The 22,374-nt window shown below is 41.7% G+C and overlaps 1 protein-coding gene across 2 annotated transcripts in view; it reads right to left on the bottom strand.

The window, feature by feature from the left end:
• thada (THADA armadillo repeat containing) overlaps positions 1-22,374 on the bottom strand; it is a 380,305-nt gene that overhangs the window by 300,938 nt on the left and 56,993 nt on the right. For both annotated transcript variants that reach the window (XM_043695686.2, XM_087991280.1), the window contains exons 17-20: positions 13,188-13,323; positions 12,147-12,283; positions 7,488-7,652; positions 1,177-1,334 (exon numbers count right to left, since the gene is read on the bottom strand). In XM_043695686.2, coding sequence (XP_043551621.2) covers positions 1,177-1,334; positions 7,488-7,652; positions 12,147-12,283; positions 13,188-13,323 — 596 coding nt within the window. The remainder of the gene's footprint in view (positions 1-1,176; positions 1,335-7,487; positions 7,653-12,146; positions 12,284-13,187; positions 13,324-22,374) is intronic.

The raw sequence follows: 22,374 nt of genomic DNA, 5'->3' as shown, positions 1-22,374 counted from the left end.
AAAGCATACCAAATACCTTGCTCACTATCCTATCTATCTGCGACTCTACTTTCAACAAGCTATGAATCTGCACTCCAAGGTCTCTTTGTTCAGCAACACTCCCTTGGACCTTACCATTAAGTGTCTAAGTCCTGCTAAGATTTGCTTTCCCAAAATGCAGCATCTTGCATTTGTCTAAATTAAACTCCATCTGCCACTCCTCAGCCCACTGGCCCATCTGGTCAAGATCCTGTTGTAGTCTGAGGTAACCTTCTTCGCTGTCCACTACACCTCCAATTTTGGTGTCATCTGCAAACTTACTAACTATACCTCTTATGCTCATATTCCAATCATTTATATAAATGACAAAAAGTAGTGGACCCAGCACCAATCCTTGTGCCACTCCACTGGTCACAGGCCTCCATCCTGAAAAACAACCCTCCACCACCACCCTCTGTCTTCCACTTTCACATCAGTTCTGTATCCAAGTGGCTAGTTCTCCCTGCATTCCATGAGACCTACCCGTGCTCACCAGTCTCCCCTGGGGAACCTTGTCAAACGCCTTACTGAAGTCCATGTAGATCATGTCCACTGCTCTGCCCTCATCAATCCTCTGTTACTTCTTTATTAAACTCAATCAAGTTTGTGAGACATGATTTCCCGTGCACATGTCTTCATAGATTTTCTCTGGGTGCTCCAGTTTCCTCCCACAGTCCAAAAATGTGAAGGTTAGATGGATTGGCAATGCTAAATTGCCCATTGTGTCATGGGACTTGCAGGCTCGGTGAGCTAGCTAATGGGAAATGCACATTTAATGTCTGAATGGGATGCATTTTGGAGGATCGGTACAGTCTTGATGGGCCAAATGGCCTGCACCGTAGGGATTCTATGATTCTAGGAGAACTGAACTTCCTCATCTGATACCATTCTAGTAAATTTCTTTTATACCCTCTCATCAAGCCACATCATCTTACCTTAAAGCGTGGTGTCTAAATTGGGAAAAATAGCCTAACAAGTAAAACTGTTCATCAAAATGTCATTGTTTTTGCAATCTTAAGCCTCTATTTATAAAACCAAGAGTTTTATCATCTCAGCAGCTATCCCAACTTGTCCTGCCACTTTCAAAGACTTATATCATATCATATAAGAGATATCATATGCAACAATATCAAATAGAAACAGAATTCTGAATAATACCTGGTGGATCATCAGTAGCCCATCCTTTAAGTCAGGTATTGACTGAAGAGGCAAATGTTGACACAAAAAGCCTAAAAGCAAGGAGATTTCCTTCATACTTCTCCAACAACATACGAGTACCATCTGGGCAGTAACCTGGCAAAACTGGCCTGCCTGATCTGCATATGATAAACAAAGACAAGTATAAAAATCAAACACTACTTAATTTATCAATAGAATTATTACAAGGCTGATATCCTCAATCCAATTTTTAAAGAAGTGTTTTTTTTAAACTAAATCAGTGAGCAACAATTATTGGCACCCATCCTTAACATAATTTGTATTTACTATCCAAAAAGAAAATCTTCAGACTCTTATTGTTTGCATCATCTACGTCATGGATACATCCAATGCAGAAAGCAAAAAGGGTTCTCCCAAAGTTACTCAAGTCAACCACAAAGTTGAAAGAGCAATTGACACATTTTATTTCTTTTCCTTGCACACCTTACCAATAAAATGTTTAACCTCAACAACCTCACATGTGGCATCCTATGAGCACAAAGTCCTATCAGGTTGCTCTGGATGCAAACAAATGAAGGTACCCATCATATGGCAAAACTGCACTACACAGAAAACACACCTGTTATCACTGTACATGGAAACAAAGAAATTGCTTGGTGATGTTTACAGATTTACTTTGCTGGAAATGGAGACAATCCAATTAACTAATCACTCATTGGATGCAGACGTCACAGGCTAAGCCAGCATTCATTGCCTATCTTCCACCCCCCCACTACAAGTCAGGTTGGAGTGTGGCTTGGAGACGATCCTATAGGCACCATTACCATGCATATGTCCACGTCCTCGCAGGTGGCAGAACCTGTGGGTTTACAAATTGTCTCAGAAGTCTTAGTCAGTTGTTTGTGCTGCCACTCTGGTGCTGGGAGTGAATGTTGAAGGTTTTAGATGAGGTGTCAATTAAGAGGACTGCTTTGTCATGTTAGATGTCAAGATTCTTTAATATTTATCCAAACAAATGAAACGTATTCTATCATACTCCTAACATGTGCTTTATAGATGATGTACAGACTCTGATGAGTCAGGTGAAAAGTTACATGTTTTTACATTGGCATGCTGGGCTCCCTCAGTGAGAATGGGAATGTGTGAGACACTCTTTGTAAGTTTAATTGTTCGCCATAATTCACAACTGGATGCAGAAGAACTGATCTGTTGGCGTCCCTTAGCTCTGTCGATCGCAAGTTTTTTTTACACTTTCTGACATGCCCTCTTGCAGTTTTCTTTGAACAAGGACTGATTCCCTGACTTGGTGGCAATGCTACAGTGGAGAATGTGCTGGGCTATATGGTTACAGAAGGTGGAGTGCAATTCTGCTTCTGCTGCTGACCTGCAGTACCTTACAGATGCTCTGAACAGATCTAGCAACTCTAATCTAAGTCCACCCCATTCAGCATCATGGGTATGCCACACATCATGATGGTAGATATCTTCAATTACAAGGCAGAACTTCATCTCCACAAGGACTATGCAGCATTCACTCCTACCAATATTGTCATGTACAGATGCATTAGTATGGCTGATTAAGCTAACTAGTGAGGATGAAGTACACAGTTCCCTCTAGTTTGCTACTTCATCACCTGCACATGCCCAGTTTAACAAGTCTGTTATTAAGGATTCTGACTGCAGTGGTGGTACCAAGTTACTCAAAGATATCAAAATCCCCTACCCAGGTAGGATCTGTGCTCTTGTCACTCTCAATAGAATCCTCCGAGCATGTCCAACGTGGTGGAAAACTATTTCAGCAGCTGAGGCGGTGGCGAGAAGTGATTACTAGCAGATTTTCTTGCCCAGTAATAAACCTGGATTTATTTTCACAAATTTTGTTTTTGTAGTATGAGAAATATCAAATAATAGAGATGCTTAACTGTATTATAGCGCCACCAAGTGGCTACATGCTTTTAATTTCGAAATGAGTTCCTGAAAAATGAACTAAACATGATATTGATGTAAAAAAATACATTGTTCTTTGCACTATGTTTTTCTCATGAAGTAGAATACTACTTAGCAGTACAGCAGGCACAAATGAATGGAGGCCGGAATCGATAGAATCAATTTACGATCAAGGTCTATTTACTTAGTACTGCCATTTGAACTCTCAAACGTGCCACCAGATGGAGCTTCACCCAGAAATAAACAGCATGTCCGGCCATCGCAATAGAACAGGAAGTCAGTGCTACTGACATCAATGCTGCGCACTGGGAACAGCAACCATTCTGTCTCTGGATGCATGCCTGGTTTAGCTGAAGTATACGCTCATTGTCCATTGAAATGAACGTTCAAACCTGCTTGTTTGTTCTGTGCCTGCTTGACACTCCTGCCGTCGCCCCCTACTCAAAAAAATTGAACACTTCAATCAACATAATTTAAAACTTCGATATATATTGAAGTACAAGTTAACTGTTGATGTAGAAAGCACAGTTTATTTAATTGCAAACCGAAAGGGAAAATGCTGGAAAATCTCAGCAGGTCTGGCAGCATCTGTAAGGAGAGAAAAGAGCTGACGTTCCGAGTCTAACTGACTCTTTGTCAAAGCTCTGACAAAGGGTCAGTTTGACTCGGAACGTCGGCTCTTTTCTCTCCTTACAGATGCTGCCAGACCTGCTAAGATTTTCCAGCATTTTCTCTTTTGGTTTCAGATTCCAGCATCCGCAGTCATTTGCTTTTAATTTAATTGCAACGTGCCTCAATGCAGACAACAACCTGCTGCATCAATGACAGAGACATTGTAGGCACTGCAATTGCGGGTACAGCGAGTGCATTGCCTTAGTTGTTGCAGCAGCAACCTGCCAAAATAAAATGAGCTCCTTACAAACCAATCACACGGTTGTTATATCTCTATGACGCTAACCTACATCAAACAGGCCTTGAGCAACCAGCATCTGCTGCAGGAAAAACTCCAAGACACTGTCAGTAAGGTGGCACTCAGCTAAACGAAGCAGTTAGTAAAAGACATATACAAATCAACTGGTCCAATGCTGCAAGAGGCCAAGCAATCTTCATGTGCCATAATTACAGTACTAGTGGTTCAGTGGTTAGCACTGCTGCCTCACAGTGCCAGGGACCAGTTGAATTCCAGCCTTGGGTGACTGTCTGTGTGGAGCTTGCACATTCTCTCAGTTTCTGCGTGGGTTTCCTCCGGGTGCTCCGGTTTCCTCCCACAGTCCAAAGATGTGCAGGTTTTGTGAACTGGCCATTCTAAATTGCCCATAGTGTTAGATGCATTAGTCAGAGGGAAATGGGTCTGGGTTGGTTACTCTTCGGAGGGTCGGTGTAGACTTGTTGGGCCGCAGGGCCTGTTTCCACACTGTAGGGAATCTAATTTAATCTAGTGAAACCTTCTCGCTCACATACTTCAAATCCTGCCGACATACTAAGTCCATATGTTTAGCAAAAACTGACTTACCAAACATGGAAATCAGAGCAACTGTTGAATCTGACTTTAAGTTTTAAATCTCTTTATTTCAGAGAAAGAAATTTTTGAAGAAATCCACATTGGCAAAATCTTAGAGACTGATCTTACTTTCATGCTAAAAGTTTATTTTATCCATACCTACTTACAACCTTTATTTGTATTTTACTTTTTTTAATTAAATAACTTTCATCAATAGTTAGATTAACCTTTTGTCTTGTTTACTAAAATACTAAAACTGCTCAAAGTTATTTTCATATTGAAATACTCAACTGAAAAAAGGCTATAAATGGACTTTAAAAACATGCAACACAGGTTGCTGTGGTTACATGTGAAATGCAGTCATGAAAAAAAACCAAAGGTACAATTATAAAGGTGATACAGGAGCAGAGCGATGTAGTGGGGCATGTGCACAAATTATTAGTCGAGCAGGGAAAAAATATAAATCGCAGGGCTATCTGCATTTGTGCTAAGTAAATTGCTCTTGCAAATAATCAAACAAGATATAGGGGTCCAAACTGCCTCCTCTTGTACATACCCATTCTGTGTCATACTAGCACAGTAAAGTATACCATGTTTGATGTGACAGTAGCTTCATATAGAAACACAATTTTCAATATATCAAATCAGCAAACCTCCTTCACCCCATTACCCCATGGTATAGCTTGAAACTTAAAGTGGAGCTGATCAGTTTAAAGAGTTAATAATAGTGGCTTTTTGTCATTTCTACCATATACAACTGATGCAGTAAAAAACAAGACAGTGTTCCTCCAGGACCAAGGGTGCTACAAAGACGGCACAAACTACACACAAAGTACTTAAGAGTGCAAAACATACAAGTTACAGTATGACTGTAGAAAAATGATAAATAATAGATATTTTTCTAGCAGCAATTCAAAGTCATACAAAGAATTTCAGATGGGAAAGAATCCGATCATACTGTATTAAGGGACCTGTTGGCTTAGGGGGAAGAAACTGTTGCACCGAGAAGCCATGAGAGACCAATTAGTCCGGTATCTTCTGCCAGATGGCAGGAGGGAGAAGAGTTTGAGTGAGGGGTGTATGGGCTCTTCCACAATGCTCTTAGCCTTTTGGATGCAGCATGTGGTGTAAATGTCTGTAATGGAGGAAAGAGAGATCATGATGATCTTCTCAGCTGTCCTCACTATCCGTTGTAGAGTCTTACGAATTGAGACGGGTGCAATTCCCAAACCAGGCAGTGATGCAGTAGCTCAGGGTACACTCGATGAACCCTCCGTAGAATGTGGTGAGGATGGAGGGTGGGAGGTGGGCTTTCCTCAGCCTGCGCAGAAAGTAGACACAGCTGGGCTTTCTTTGCTATGGAGCTGGCGTTGTAGGTCCAGGTGAGATTCTCCACCAGGTGTACACCAAGAGATTTGGTGTTCCTCATGATCTCCACGGGGGGAGCAGCGGATGTCCAGCAGCGGGTGGTCGCTCCGCATCCTCCTGAAGTCAACAACCATCTCTTTCGTCTTGCCACAGTTCAGAGACAGGTTGTTAGCTCTACACCAGTCAGTTAGCCACTGTACCTCCTCTCTGTATGCTGACTCTTCGTTCCTGCTGATGAGACCTATTACAGTCATATCATCAGCGAACTTGGTGATGTGATTCAACCTGTGCATCGCTGCACAGTTGTGTGTCAGCAGTATGCTTTGATCATAAAAGAAAAGGGAAAACAGCTCTTATCTTGCATGTTCTTATCTGGCCACTTGTGTCCACCTCTGGATCTGCCATCCTGAAGATGAGAGGTGGCATTCAGAATTATTACCATTTTTCTTCACGTGTTATGCAAGAAAGCCTCTTCCAGGTTTCCTCTCACGGACCCAAGTCTTGTTGTATTCATTCATTACTGTTGAGGTGATTAAGTGATTCTTGAAATCACTTCTGAATGGCTTAGCTCTAATTTTACTGTTATGCCTCTATTTTTTCCCCCGAATTTCCTACCAGAGGATAGATTCTCTTCATTTACCCTGTGAACTCTTTAGGCATCTTAAACATGTCAACAAGACTGCCCTTCAAATTTATGCACTCAAGGAAATAAATGCCTCTGCAACTTATTATTTACTTTTTTCTTAGCCAAGTAGTATTCTGGTACCATTCTGTTCTCATCGAAGGCCAAGGTATCCTTTCTGAGGTATAGAAAAACATACAGTATTCAGTCTCAGTCTAAGCAAAGCTCTGTACCACTACATCACAAATTCCAACCCTTTGCATTTCAGACTTTGAGATAAAGAACAGCACTCTTTATGTTTTTAATTTTCTTAAATCTGCTAGATTTAGTGAATGCTGTATTTTGACACTTAAATCACTTGCCATCCTCACAATTCTTACCATTATCGTTGTGCAGGAATACTTTTTGAAGTGGCTAAACCAGTACTTTGACTTTTTTTGCCCAGTGTGACCAACGTTAATGTCTCAGATTTAATGTAACATTGAGATTAGAAGTTGGGAGGGTTTGAGAGTTGTAGAACTAGAGAGGTTTCAGTTCCTCAATGGGTGGGTGGTGAACAATTGGAAGGAGGGGTCGGAGAGCAGCCGAGCGAGGGGGAGATGGGGGGGGGGGGGGCAACCAAATGAGCAGGAGGTGGGTGGGAATGAGGTAAGGTGGAAGCTGGAGGGGAGGGCAAAGGGGAGTGAGGGAGAGAGGACAAGTGAGCAAAAGGGAGAGAGGGGAGATGAGTTGCAGGAATTGAGGGAGTGCAGGCAGGTAGATTGAGGGTGAGGGCTGGACAGAGGGAGGCAAGTTTTATTTTTCTTATACAATTGTTGAATCTCGAAATTATCCTTATATGTACAAATGTTTATACGAATATTTGACCCTTACCCATCATTGCCATGCTCAAATTTTCAGAAGGCTTGCAATCATCAAAGGCATTTTTGCCCAATTCTTGGTCTTCCTCATTTTTCAGCAGTTTTGCTTGAGTAAAATAATCATTTGTGTCCCATGGTTTTATTTCATTTAGAATCTTCTGTAGATTTCTGGCTGTCTCTAAAAAGAGATGGAGATGTTGCTGTATGACTTTTTACTTTATTACTGGTGAATGTTATTTATAAAGCAAAGAAAAACAAAGAGCCAAGAAATAGAATCCTTTTTTACATTAACTGCTACCAATAAGACCGATTAGGCCAGCTATCACAGAGTAAGTTTTGGATTGAATGCTAATTGTATCACCTCAAAGCTTGATCTAATCAAAACCTGAAGGATGATTGTGTGTGGCATGTCTGTTTTCACATTAAATCTGCTTATAACTTCACAAAATACTCATTTATGAATCTTAAAAGTCACACTTTTTTTCTTAAAAAAAATTATAAAAACTATAAAATATGATTATCTTCAATTGGGAGAATTAATTCTATTACAGAGTTACAAAAAAGGACATTTTATAAGTTACCCAAAGAAATAACTAATACTGTAAGTGGAGAAATTCTACCCACAATGCAGATCAAACAATCCACTTATTTTTTCTTTTTGTTTTATAACTTACTTTCCTTGTTTATATTTATTTATATTTGCAATGTGTTGTTCTTTATCACAAAAGAAAGTAGTATGATTAATGGTGGCTGGAGTATCGTTACGATTTGAAGCATCTTTTGAACTTCTCGTTGTCCTGAAAGTAGTATATAAAATTATGAGGGGCACGGATTTGGTGGATAGCCAGGGAGTCTTTTTCACATTTTGGAAATGTAAAATTCTAGGCAGCAAGTGTTTAAGATGAGAGAGAGCGATATTTAAAAGATGTGAAAGGCAAGTTTTTTTTCCACACAGGGTGGTAGGGGTGGAATGCGCTGATAGCGAATGTGATAACAATGCAGAAGAGGCATTTAAACAGACGTAAACAGGTAAGGGAGACAGAGTTGGCATCATAGTGAATACAGACATGGTGGGGTAAAGGGCCTGTTCCTCGGCTGTACTGTTCTGTGTTGTCAGCTGAAAGAACTTCAGTACAAATTTCGCATTTTAAACAAAAACTCCTATTGTAAAAAAAATTAAATAAAGGTATAATAATTTAACTCTCTCTCTTTATATAGGCATTTTGTAAAACTTGAGAGTTCCCAGATAATTTCCAGGATTTTAAGGGTTCTTTTACTTCACACAAACCAAGATACGACATGGTTTTCAACAATTCACCATGACACTCCTCAGCTTTCCAGTCTGTTGCTTAGACTTTCTGTCAGGACACTACTATCTTTTCCATAAACTTTATCAAGCAAAGCTAATCATTTTAATTCCTCATTAATTTTGAAATTCTTGGAGAGTATGGGCCCACTCTCAATTCCTTATGAGTGACTTTGGATCCAAGAATATCCTTGGTTCCTAATGATCTTTACACTCCTCGTTCTGGCTTCTGGCAAATACACAACAGCTTCACATTGTCTTTCAAGAAATCAACTACTTCTGTCAGAAAAACACACAGATAAACCTCCAACATAAGACTTTCTTCCTGCTATCAACCTCCATGGCAACAGCACATCTATGATCGCGCAAATATAGATTTCAATTAATCACCTGCAATTCCCAAACTTTTTCTTTGGTCAGAGAAGTATATAGATATTTCAATTTTTACTTGTTTACCCTTTGCTTTCAAATGCCTCTTTCCTCTGGGATCCACATGGATAATTTAAACTGATAATAAAAGTAACTACAGATATATTGTCTTTATCAAGCAACATGGAAAGAGATTATCTATTGGTTAGTGGTTTCACACTATTTCTGAACTTTTTAACTAAACATAGAATGTTTTTGTGAATGCTGTTGTGATGATGTAGTGGCAGCATCCCTACCTCTGAGCCAGCAAGCCGTACTTGCTCCAGAAGTGTATAGTAGTATCTTCGAACACCATTTTAAAAAATGTCTGGAATATCCTTTGAATGGGAAATGTCACAAGGGTATCTGCCAGTGTTCAAATCCAACTTTTTCCACATAATCTTGAATTTAAAAATCCAAGTTCCCCAAAACTAAATGTTATATCCCTGCAACCTACGTTCCCTGTAACATTTCCTGCTGCCATGAGGACCTCAAAGTCTATGCACAGTAGTGATTTCCAGGACGGATATCAATTCACTGGCACATGGGGATTCTGCACATGTCAATCTGAGCAGCTGGACAGCTTAGGAGGGAACATCGCCTGTAACACATGAAACAAATGGAATATTTCAATTTGTACCTCAGTACCTTGATTGCTCCAAGTTTTGATTTGACTTATTTTAGTGGTACAAACGTAGGCCAGACCAGGTAAAGCTGGCAATTTCCTTCCCTAAAACATGACTTACACTACTGAGAATAACCTTCAATTCCTAATAATATAAACGGAATGCATATTCCATCTTCTGCCATGGCTGGATTTGAACAAGTATCACCAGAGTGTTAGCTGGGGCCTCTGGACTACTAGTCCAGTGACAGTGCCACTACATCACCATCTCTCTACTAGATGGCACAATCTGTGGACTTTGGAGGTGCTACTGCAGAAGACTCAATGATACACTGCAGACAGAACACACTATTGCTGCTAGTGCGGGAAGTCAATATTTAATGTTACTGGATGAAATGCTGACAAGGTGGATTGCTTTGTTCTAGACGGGACTGAACTCCTGTATTGTGTTAATTGGAGAAAGGAAGAACTGATCGATTCCATTTCTGTACTTTAGGAGTATTAAAAGTATCCACAATATTTGTCAAGTGTCAAAAATATTATGTTCACAGATTTCACTCAATCCATTCATCCTGTTTGAAGGACAATATTACAGATTTAACAGATTTGAAAGTGTTGTAACAGAGTGTGATTAATTCAAAGTTGAACTGTATTAAATCTGGAAACAAAGGTATCAAGAGTAAAACAGCAACAAAGGAAAATAAGAACACGAAAAAGGACATGCAAGCCCTTGGATGGCAAATTTCCAATTTAAGGCCTCTTAATGTGAGGCTTCAAGCAATTCCAAAGAAACGTGAAGTTACTCTACAAAACATAGAATCCTGCACATTGGCACAAATAGAGAATTGGCTAATGGGCATGAACAACAACACGACCCGTGACCAGTGGGGTTCCACAGACGTCAGTGTAAGGAATGTAACTGCTTGCAATATTCATTAATGACTTGGAGGAAGTGAATACAGAGTACCCAAATTTGCAGCCGACACAAAAAATACATGGAAAGGCAGGTTGTGAGAGGAAAACAAACAGTTTACAAAAAATATTAATAGGTTAACCAAGGGCGGCACGGTGGCACAGTGGTTAGCACTGCTGCCTCACAGCGCCAGAGACCCGGGTTCAATTCCCGACTCAGGCGACTGACTGTGTGGAGTTTGCACATTCTCCCCGTGTCTGCGTGGGTTTCCTCCGGGTGCACCGGTTTCCTCCCACAATCCAAAGATGTGCAAGTCAGGTGAATTGGCCATGCTAAATTGCCCGTAGTGTTAGGAAAAGGGGTAAATGTAGGGGAATGGGTGGGTTACGCTTCGGCGGGTCGGTGTGGACTTGTTGGGCCGAAGGGCCTGTTTCCACACTGTAAGTAATCTAATCTAATCAAGTGGGCAAAAAGTTGACAAGTGGAGTATAATTTGGGAAAATGTGAAATTGTTCTTTTGAAAGGGAAAACAAAAAGAACAGATTATTATTTAAATGGAGAAAAACTATAACTAACACTGCAACAAGAGAGACTTTGGGTACTCCTGGATGAAACACAGAAAGGTAGCATACAGGTGAAGCAGGTAATCAGGAGGGCTAATGAAATGTTGGCCTTTATTTCAAGACAGTTGGAGTACAAGAGTAGGGCAGTCTTGCTACAATTGTACAAGATACTGGAGAGACTATATCTCGAGTTCTGTAAGCAATTTTGGTCCTTCTTTTCAAGGAAAGATATCATTTAATTGGAGGCAATTCAGAGAAGGCTCACGAAGACAATTCCTGGTATGGAGGGAGTGTCTTACCAGCAAAGACTAAACAGATTGGGATTCTACTCACTGAAGTTTAGAAGAATGAGAGATGATCTCATTGAAACATATAGGATGCTTAAGGTTCTTGACAGGGTAAATGCTGAGAGGACATTTCCCCTTCTGGGAGAGTCCAGGACCAAACGGCATAGTAACAGAATACAAGGGTGCCAATTTAAGACTGAGATGAGGAGGAATTACTTCTCAGAGTTGCAAGCTATTGGAACTCCTTGCCACAGACAACTGTGGAGGCAGAGCTCTGGTGTATATTCAAGGCCGAGTTGGCAGATTCTTGAACAGTGGGAGAAATCGAGGGTCCAGGAAGAGGATGGGAAAGTGGACATGAGGAATGTCGGGTCAGCCCTGATCCTATTGAAAGGCTGAACAGGTTCGAAGGGTTGAACAGCCTACTCCTGTTCCTATTTCTTATGGTCTTAAGTTCACCTTAAATTAAGCTTAAAAAGCAAAAAGGAGATTCTACATTCAATTAAAGTTCAATGCTGTCAACAACATTCTGCTGCACTATCCTGCAGATTTTAAAATGTAATGTCTTACCAAGGTCTGTATCCATTGGAATTAGTCCTTCTGGAGAGGAACTTTGACAAATAGGAGATACAACTGCAGACAGATGGAAGGCCATTAAAATCAATGTTGCTACAGTCTCCCTCCACTCTGCTACTTTTGATACTGACCTAAAAAAGACATTAAAACCACTATTAATATAAATAACAACATAGTGTGTAAGCAAACTGGTTATTACTAAATGGTTATATTAAACAAGTTAAGGTTAAGGTTAATTTAAGGATGGTCATCCAAGTGTCAGATATACAATCAGCTCTCTTCAATTCAAGTGTAATTTGAATTTAAACGTTAAATTGGGCTCTTTGGATAATATATAACTAAATTATATATTTAAATATGCATTACAACAATAGCAGACAGTTCTATTTGTAACTGGAAGTGTTCATGTGGCATTGCTCATTGCAAACTGTGATTTTACACAACATGAGCACTGTAGAACTAATACACAACACGAATGTAAAAATGCAGCTGTCCTCTTGAAACCACTAAAGCCAAACTGCTGGGTAAGGCACATCCTGGGATAATTGCTGGTAATACTCAAATTCCCAGCTTTTGGAATATATAAAATTGTCATTCAGAAGTGGCACATTTACGCTGTGTGACAAAACTAAGCTGTTACACTATCTCCACTGCGTTGAGTAGTGAACCAGAAATTAAGCTCCTTTACATCGTGCAAGACACAAGATAGTACCTCTAACAGATTGAATATCTGAAGATACATTTTCATTGATGTGGAAACTGTGGGTGGTCAGTGCTATTGTAATGAAGCTGTACAATAACATGGATGTTAACCTCAAGGGAAAGAGTGCGGTCACAATGCCAAAGTTCGAGCCAATGTTGCATGGTACACCACCAATGTTGCAATCACAACATTACCTACAGAACTGACACTCTAGGTAATATAGATGTTTCAGAAATGAGTTTACCAGAGACCAAGACCAAAGTTAGGATCTTCAAAACATTTGACCATGGAATGTTGCAACCTAGTTGATGTTAAACAGAAAGATCACTTACTTTAGTGACAATTGTTGTAGAGCTCCAATAATGCAATGGACTCTTCCATATAAGGGGTTGGAGGCTGCAGTATGGACCAATGATCTTTCAGCCTGCCTGATCTCATCTGACAGACAGTTTAGTAGGTATTTAATAACTAAAAAATTAGAAGGAAAAGTGAATACAGACTAAATAAAAACAACAAGTAAGTATTCTTTCTATATACCAAAGTATTTTCTGTATAGCTTAATTGTTTCTCTATATTAAGACAAGAAGGTTTAAAGCATCTGTTAAAGTTTCACATTTACGTTTTAGTTATGATAGATTAGGTTTTCTCGCAAGCTCTTCATGAAATTGCCTTCATATTTGAAATAGTTTTCATATTGCACATTTATCTGTCCCAAAGTTCTGCAAAGTTTTTATTAAAAACCTTATTAGCAAGAAGCCAACTGCTGCCAAAAATGTACAGCCACATCCCTCAGTGATACATGCCAAAAGGAGAAACGTAACTTAAATAAAGAGCTTTTCATTTTCAGCATTTTACATTTTAGAAAGTATACAGAAAAGACATTTCCCCAAAAGACCAAAGTAACTATTTAATAAATACGTACTATCGGTTTCTGCTTTCAAGCATTCTATTTATTGTCCTTGCCTCCATGAAAAGGAAACTTCAAATTAGTGTTTGCGCTGTAACTAAACTTCAGAAAATCAGAGCTAATCAGCTTTAGCACAGAGGTCTAGCCAAGCGGGAATGCACAGTATGTACTCTGGATGAGCAAACATCCATTTCTAACACGAAGAGTTGGTTGGTTGCCAAGTATTAAATAAGCTAACCAATCTCAAAAGAACGTAGCTACTTGCCTGTGGCAAGTGCTGAGCAAACCACTATGACAAATTAAACTACTTGACCATTAACTTGTTAAATTCATGTTAACGTATAATAAAGTTTAAAGATATACAAGTGGAGAGCATCAACCAAGTGCCTTAAACACAATGAGACACCTCTGGAAAGCGATGTTTGAGGAGGAGACAGACATTGGTAATGGTGCATTCTACAATAAAACTTAAGTAAGCATCTAGTTTGATAATTCCCTGTGACAATACTGTCACTTTAAAAAGGTTATACTGTCCTGTTTGTTTTGAATAGAGGTTGTAAATGCAGAGATGCCAAAGAGTCTAAGGAGCCATATTTTTTAAAAAACAAGTTTAACAATGGAAGGGGAGCGGCCAGTTCTCAGTTCAGGTTTTCCTAGCCTTTTTTTTAGCTATAGCACTCACGAAGATGTGCAAGTAGGTTTGCAAGATTCAGTAAATGATTCCTAACTAACTTTCTCTGAAATCTCCCTTGTTGTTGTTACCTCCTGACTTGGACTCCTGCCTGTAAGAATCTGTGTTTGAATTTACCTTCTTGTCAAGAGGTGTGTTTATGGGATGTTACTAGATATTGAAACAGTTAATTGGTTACGTTGCTGTATTGAGTTGGTTAAGTTTTCCAATAGTTAAGTTATTTTAAATTCTGTTTTTGTTTTTGTGTTTCAACGATAATATTTAAATAAATTATGTTTTGTTTAAAACCAAGTGGTTTGATCATTTGCAGATCCCCCATCACACCAGGAAACACCCATTTCACATCTAACATTAAAATAGAAACAAGTTAGGACGTAGGCTACCTTCATAAAATATTTTGAGGGGGGTCTCGGCCGGTCCATATGCCTTTCAGAAATTTAACATTGCAGCAGAGAACAGTTGCTTAAAAGTTAAGATGAAAGCAAAGATATTTTTTCCAGACTGTAATCCGAGTTATTTTGAAGAGAAATAGCAGATGGCAAGTACAAATTGTCAAGGTATAGTGTCCCGCTACTTTACTAAATCTGAACTGGCTAATGAAAAAAGTTAAGTGCATATATGGACACAGGTTAATTCCTTATCGAAAGAAAACAAGGTAAGGCCTTGGTATTGGTGCTTTCGACTACTTTCAAACAGAAATAATATCAGAAGCGAAGTTTTTTTGAGAGTTGATGTCATCAGTTGGATATTGATGATAGTTCAGATTTTCTCAATTGCTAAGCATAACATATTCAAGAAAGATAATATATTAAGTAGCTAAAGGCATGGCAAAACTTTCAATTGATTTTGAAAGACAGAAAGCAATCTTTGCTAGTAACCTTAAAGGTGCAAGTGGGACATACTGCAGTATGACAAAGGTTGAAGGACTCAAATTAATGCATCCTTGAAATTCAGGAGGTAGGTACTTATAGCAGATCACAGTGCAATTGGAACAGCTAGCAGGTGCTTCAGATCAGACCCAGTATAAGTTAAAAATCACAACACCAGATTATTGCCCAACAGGTTTATTTGGAAGCACAAGCTTTCACAGCGCTGTTCCTGATTAACCTGTTGGACTATAACCTGGAGTTGTATGATTTTTAAACTTTATACACCCCAATCCAACACTGGCAACTCCAAAACCAATATCATTATGTAATGAACTGCCCAACTGATGATGCAACAAATTCAAAACTTGACTACGATGATGATCAGTCTGAGGAAACTGTGCCAGCATAAGCAGCTTTCGGTCAGTAACAACTGTATTAGTCTCAGATTAATTTAAGTCTGTTGTGTTAGTTAGTGGCTGTACATCAATGTATTGAACAAATTGATTAAAATGTTATTTGGATTCCCTCATTAGGAAAAAAGATAGAATTAAAGCCAGAGAATATGAAAGTTATGTTTCAGGTTCAGGGATGACAATACACTGAGGTCACTGAAACAGCTGCAGTATGCCACTTTATCCGTACTAAGACCATAAGACATAGGAGTGGAAGTAAGGCCATTCGGTTCATTGAGTCCACTCCGTCATTTAATCATGGCTGATGGACATTTCAACCCCACTTACCCGCGCACTCCTCATAGCCCTTAATTCCTAGCGAGATCAAGAATTTATCAAACTCTGCCTTGAAGACATTTACCGTCCTGGCCTCTACTGCGCTCCGTGGCAACGAATTCCACAGGCCCACCATTCTAAATTGACTCCCTCTAATTCTAAGAGGTAAAAACAATGACTGCAGATGCTGGAAACCAGATTCTGGATCAGTGGTGCTGGAAGAGCACAGCAATTCAGGCAGCATCCGACGAGCAGCACGGATGCTGCCCGAATTGCTGTGCTCTTCCAGCACCACTGATCCAGAATCCCTCTAATTCTAAGGCTGTGCCCATGGGTCCTAGTATTCCCACCTAATGGAAACAAATTCCTAGCGTCCCTTCAACCTTCTAAACCCTAATGAATACAATCCCAGGATCCTCAGCCGTTCATCGTACGCTAGGCCCACCCCTCCAGGGATCATCTGTGTCAATCTCTGCTGGACACGCTCCAGTGTCTGTATGTCCTTCCTGAGGTTGGGGGCCCAAAATTGGACACAGTATTCTAAATGGGGCCTAACTAGAGCTTGATAAAGTCTCAGTAGCACATCACTGCTTTTATATTCCAACCCTCTTGAGATAAATGACAACATTACATTTGCTTTCTTAACCACGGACTCAACCTGCAAGTCAACCTTTAGAGAATCCTGGACTAGCACTCCCAGATCCCTTTGTACTTGGGCTTTATGAATTATGTCTGTATTCTTTTTATCAAAGTGCAAGACCTCACATTTGCTCACGTTGAATTTCATCATCCATTTCTTGGACCACTTCCTAAAACTGTCTAAATCTTTCTGCAGCCTCCCCACCTCCTCAGAACTACCTGCCTGTCCGCCTAACTTTGTATCATCAGCGAACTTTGCCAGAATAACCCCAGTCTCCTCATCCAGATCATAAATATATAAAGCAAACAGCTGCAGCCCCAACACTTAACCCTGCAGGACTCCACTTGTCACCAGCTGCCATTCTGAAAGAGCACCTTTTATCCCAACTCTCTGCGTTCTGTCAGACAGCCAAACCTCAATCCATGCCAGTAGCTCACCTTGAACACCATGGACCCTCATCTTACTTAGTAGCCTCCCGTGAGGCACCTTATCAAAGGTCTTTTGGAAATCTAGGTGGGTCACATACACTGGGTTTCCCTGGTCTAACCTACTTGTTACCTCTTCAAAGAATTCCAACAGGTTCGTCAGGCATGACCTCCCCAGAACTCTAGGATATAGCCCATTCGGGCCAGGAGATTTATGAATTTTTAGACCTTTTAACTTTTCTAGCACTTTCCCCTTTGTGATGGCTACCATACTAGCTCTGCCCCCTCACTCTCCTTAATTGTTGGGATATTATTCATGTCTTCCACTGGTGAAGACTGACACAAAGTAGTTATTATTTCTTCAGCTATTTCCTGATCTCCCATCGCGAGCCTTCCTGAATCAATTTGGAGTGGCACAATTTCTACTTTTGACTCTCATTTGTTTCTTCTGTATTGAAAGAAACTTTTACTGTCATTTCTAATATTATTGGCTAGCTTACCTCCATATTTGATACCCTCCTTCCCTATTTCTCTTTGTTATCCTGTTCATTTTTGGAGTCATCCCAATCTTCTGATTTCCCAGTGCTCTTGGCCACTTTATAGGTGCTCTCTTTTTCTATGATATATTTCCTGACTTCCTTGTCAGCCATGCTGTTTAATCCCACCAGCCCCCTACCCCGGATAATCTTTCTTTTCTTTGGGATGAACCTCTGTACTGTGTCCTCAATTACACCTAGAAACTCCTGCCATTGTTGCCCTATTGTCTTCCCCGTTAGGCTCTGCTTCCAGCCGATTTTCATCAGTTCCTCTCTCATGCCCTCATAATTACCTTTATTTAACTGTAACACCATTACATCTGATTTTGTCTTCTCTCTTTCAAACTGCAGACTGAACTCTACCATATTATGATCGCTGCTTCCTAAGTGTTCCCTTACTTTAAGATCTTTTATAAAGTCTGGCTCATTACATAGCACTAAGTCCAGAATAGCCTGTTCCCTTGTGGGCCCCATCACAAGCTGTTCCAAAAAGCCATCCTGTAAGCATTCCATGAATTGCTTTCTTTGGATCCACCGGCAACATTATTCACTCAGTCCATCTGCATGTTGAAGACCTCCATGATCACCGTGATCTTGCCTTTCTGACATGCCCTATTTCCTGGTACATCTTGCGCCCCTAGTCCTGACCACTGCTGGGAGGTCTTTACATAACTCCCATGATGGTGTTTTGCCTTTGTGGTTCTCAACTCCACCCACACAGGCTCTGCATCATCTGACCCTATATCATTCAGTGCCATAGATTCAATTTCATTCTTAACTAACAAGGCAACCCCACCCCCTCTGCCCACCTCCGTCTTTTCGATAAGTTGTAAATTCTTGGACGTTTAACTGCCAGTCCTGAACCCCTGCAACCACATCTCTGTGACGCCTACACATCATAATAATTCACAATGATTTGTGCTGTTAATTCATCTACATTGTTACGGATACTACAAGCATTCAGGTAAAGCACCTTAATACTAATTTTCTGATCCTCATGATTTCCATCATCTCCAGTAATATGTCCTACATTTTCCTTCCTTTTAGCTTCATTCCTAGTCTGCCTTGAATTTAAACCCTGCACACATGCCTAACCTGTTGCTTATCTTTCTACTTGATTCCAGACTCCCTGTTGCTTTCCCTTTCCCTTCTCTCCCAACTCACAAGTTTAAAGTCCTAGCGACCACCCTATTTATCCTTTTTGCCAGAACACTGGTTCCAGATCGATTCAGGTGGAGACCGTCCCATTGGTACAGATCGCCCCGGTTCAAAAACTGATGCCAATGTCCCATGAGATGGAATTCCTCTCTCCCACACCAATCTCTTAGCCACGTGTTTACTTGCCTAATTTTCTTATCCCTATGCCAATTAGCACGTGGCTTGGGCAGTAATCCAGAGATTCTGACCTTCGAGGACCTGTTCTTCAATTTCCTTCCTAGTGCTTGATACTCCCCAAACAGGTCCTCCTTCCCAGCCTTGCCTATGTTGTTTGTGCCAATGTGCACCATAACAACTGGATCTTCTCCCTCCCGCTCCAATATATACTTTTAAGCCGATCGGAGATGTCCTGCACCCTGGCACCGAGCAGGCAACACACCGTGCGGAACTCCCAATCTGGCTCATTATTTGTCTCCCTAATTATAGAATCCCCTATAACAACTACTTGTCTTTTGGCTCCCCCCTCTTGAATGGCCTTCTGCACCATGGTCAGCTGGCTCATCGTCATTCATACAGGGAGCAAAAATCTCATACCTGTTGGACAAGGTCAATGGCTGAGGCTTCCCCACTCCTGAACTCAGAATCCCTCTACCTGCCTCATTTACAGTTAGATGTTCCTGAATTACTTAATCTACCAGGTGTGACTGCCTCCTGAAACAAAGTGTCCAGGTAACTCTCCCCCTTCCGGATGTGCCGCAGTGTTTGAAGCTCAGATTCCAGATCATCAATTCTGATCTGGATTTCTTCCAGCAAACCAACACTTGCTGCAGATGTGGTCACTGCCGTTCACAATGGGATCAGCCAGCTCCCATTATACTGGTGTTGTCCTAATGAGGGACCCTTGCTGGTGAGCAAGCCTTCTGTGAAAAAGGCACAAGACAAAACTGGACATGGAACACAATAAAGTAATTTTTTTTGTAATGCCAGTAGTTCTGGAGTTTATCCAATCATGGCATTACTGCATCCCCTTTAAAAAGGCCTGACTGAATGGGTGAGTGGAAAAACAAACAAGTTTTCATTGAGGGACTGAGAGTGACTCTTACACTAAATAATGATCAATGAAGAATTCCAGTAGTAGTAGCAGCACAAGTAGCCATCTCCAAAGGTGTTGAATTCCACTGAAGCAGAGGCTGTAGTTTCAATAGATTTTGCAGTAGAATAAGGACAACAGAATAATGAAGAAATATTGTTAGTAAGTAAAAGCCCTAAAGACTCGAAGTTCTGATCAGTGCCAACAATTCAAAGATAAATTAGAAAAAGGGAGGCAAAACAAAATTGGTTGGACAGTTGGAAGGAATTTGTTGTTTATTGTGACGTTACAGATAAGATTCAGCCAGATGTACCCCATAAGTAAATGCTTATTGGAAAAATACTGAGGCTTGATTGAACATCAGAACACACAAACTACAGGAAGAGTTAGACATTTTGGCCTTTTGGGCATTGTCCCCCATTTAACAAGATCATGGTTGATCCGACTGTGGCCTCTGTTTTAAAGCAAGACTGTTACTTTTAAACTGTCCCTTCCAGTTTTATTCACCAACCACCCTCCACCACTGCAAGGCTAAACATATTTTAATCCTCCCTCAAGTCCCCTCAGGATTTGATATGCTTAAATAAGTAGTGGAGGCTAGTACAATTGCAAAATTTAAGAGGCATCTGGATGGGTATATGAATAGGAAGGGTTTGGAGGGATATGGGCCGGGTGCTGGCAAGTGGGACTAGATTGGGTTGGGATATCTGGTCGGCATGGACAGGTTGGACCGAAGGGTCTGTTTCCATGTTCTACATCTCTATGACTCTATGACTCTATAAATAAGGCCATCTCTCATTCTTTGAGGAGAAAGTGAGGTCTGCAGATGCTGGAGATCAGAGCTGGAAATGCGCAGCAGGTCAGGCAGCATCCAGGGAACAGGAGAATCGACGTTTCGGGCATAAGCCCTTCTTCAGGAATGGGGAAAGTTTGTCCAGCAGGCTAAGATAAAAGGTAGGGAGGAGGGACTTGGGAGAGGGGCGTCGGAAATGTGATAGGTGGAAAGAGGTCAAGGTGAGGGTGATAGGTCAGACTGGGGTGGGGGCGGAGAGGTCGGGAAGAAGATCTCAGGTTAGGAAGGCGGTGCTGAATTTGATGGATTTGACTGAGACAGGGTGGGGGGAGGGGAAATGAGGAAACTGGTGAAATCCGAGTTCATCCCTTGTGGTTGGAGGGTTCCTAGCCGGAAGATGAGGCGTTCTTCCTCCAACCGTCGTTTTGTTGTGGTCTGACGATGGAGGAGTCCAAAGACCTGCATATCCTTGGTGGAGTGGGAGGGGGAATTGAAATGTTGAGCTACAGGGTGGTTGGGTTGGTTGGTCCGGGTGTCCCAGAGGTGTTCTCTGAAACGCTCCGCAAGTAGCCGGCCTGTCTCCCCAATATAGAGGAGGCCACATCGGGTGCAGAGGATGCAATAGATGATATGTGTGGAGGTGCAGGTGAATCTGTGGCGGATATGGAAGTTTCCTTTGGGGCCTTGGAGGGAGGTGAGGGGGGAGGTGTGGGCGCACGTCTTGCACCTCCTGCGGTTGCAGGGGAAGGTGCCGGGAGTGGAGGTTGGGTTGGTGGGGGATGTGGATCTGACGAGGGAGTCACGGAGGGAGTGGTCTTTACGGAATGCTGATAGGGGAGGGGAGGGAAATATATCCTTGGTGGTGGGGTCCGTTTGGAGGTAGCGGAAATGACGGCGGATGATGCGCTGTACATGGAGATTGGTGGGGTGGTAGGTGAGGACCAGTGGGGTTCTGTCCTGGTGGCGGTTGGAGGGGCGGAGTTCAAGGGCAGAGGAGCGGGAAGTGGAAGAGATGCGGTGGAGGGCATCGTCGAACACGTCGGGGGGGAAATTGCGGTCCTTGAAGAAGGAGGCCATCTGTGTTGTGCGTTTTTGGAACTGGTCCTCCTGGGAGCAGATGCGGCGGAGTCGAAGGAATTGGGAGAATGGGATGGCGTTTTTACAGGGGGCAGGATGGGAGGAGGTGTAGTCCAGGTAGCTGTGGGAGTCGGTCGGTTTGTAGTAGATGTCCGTGTTGATTCGGTCGCCTGAGATGGAAATAGAAAGGTCGAGGAAGGGGAGGGAGGAATCTGAGACTGTCCAGGTGAATTTGAGGTCGGGGTGGAAGGTGTTGGTGAAGTGGATGAACTGTTCAACTTCCTCGTGGGAGCACGAGGCGGCGCCGATACAGTCATCGATGTAGCGGAGGAAAAGGTGGGGGGTGGGGCCAGTGTAGTTGCGAAAGATGGATTGTTCCACATATCCTACGAAGAGGCAGGCATAGCTGGGGCCCATGCGGGTGCCCATGGCTACTCCTTTCGTTTGGAGGAAGTGGGAGGATTGGAAGGAGAAGTTGTTCAGGGTGAGGACCAGTTCAGTCAGTCGAAGGAGGGTGTCAGTGGAAGGGTACTGGTCGGTACGGCGGGAAAGAAAGAAACGGAGGGCTTTGAGTCCTTCGTGATGGGGGATGGAGGTGTACAGGG

This window comes from Chiloscyllium plagiosum, unplaced genomic scaffold, assembly GCF_037043375.1.
Source record: "Chiloscyllium plagiosum isolate Xiang-an unplaced genomic scaffold, Cpla_swu_hap1 HiC_scaffold_10, whole genome shotgun sequence".
Taxonomy (NCBI): domain Eukaryota; kingdom Metazoa; phylum Chordata; class Chondrichthyes; order Orectolobiformes; family Hemiscylliidae; genus Chiloscyllium; species Chiloscyllium plagiosum.
This window is presented reverse-complemented; position numbering and strand designations above follow the sequence as displayed.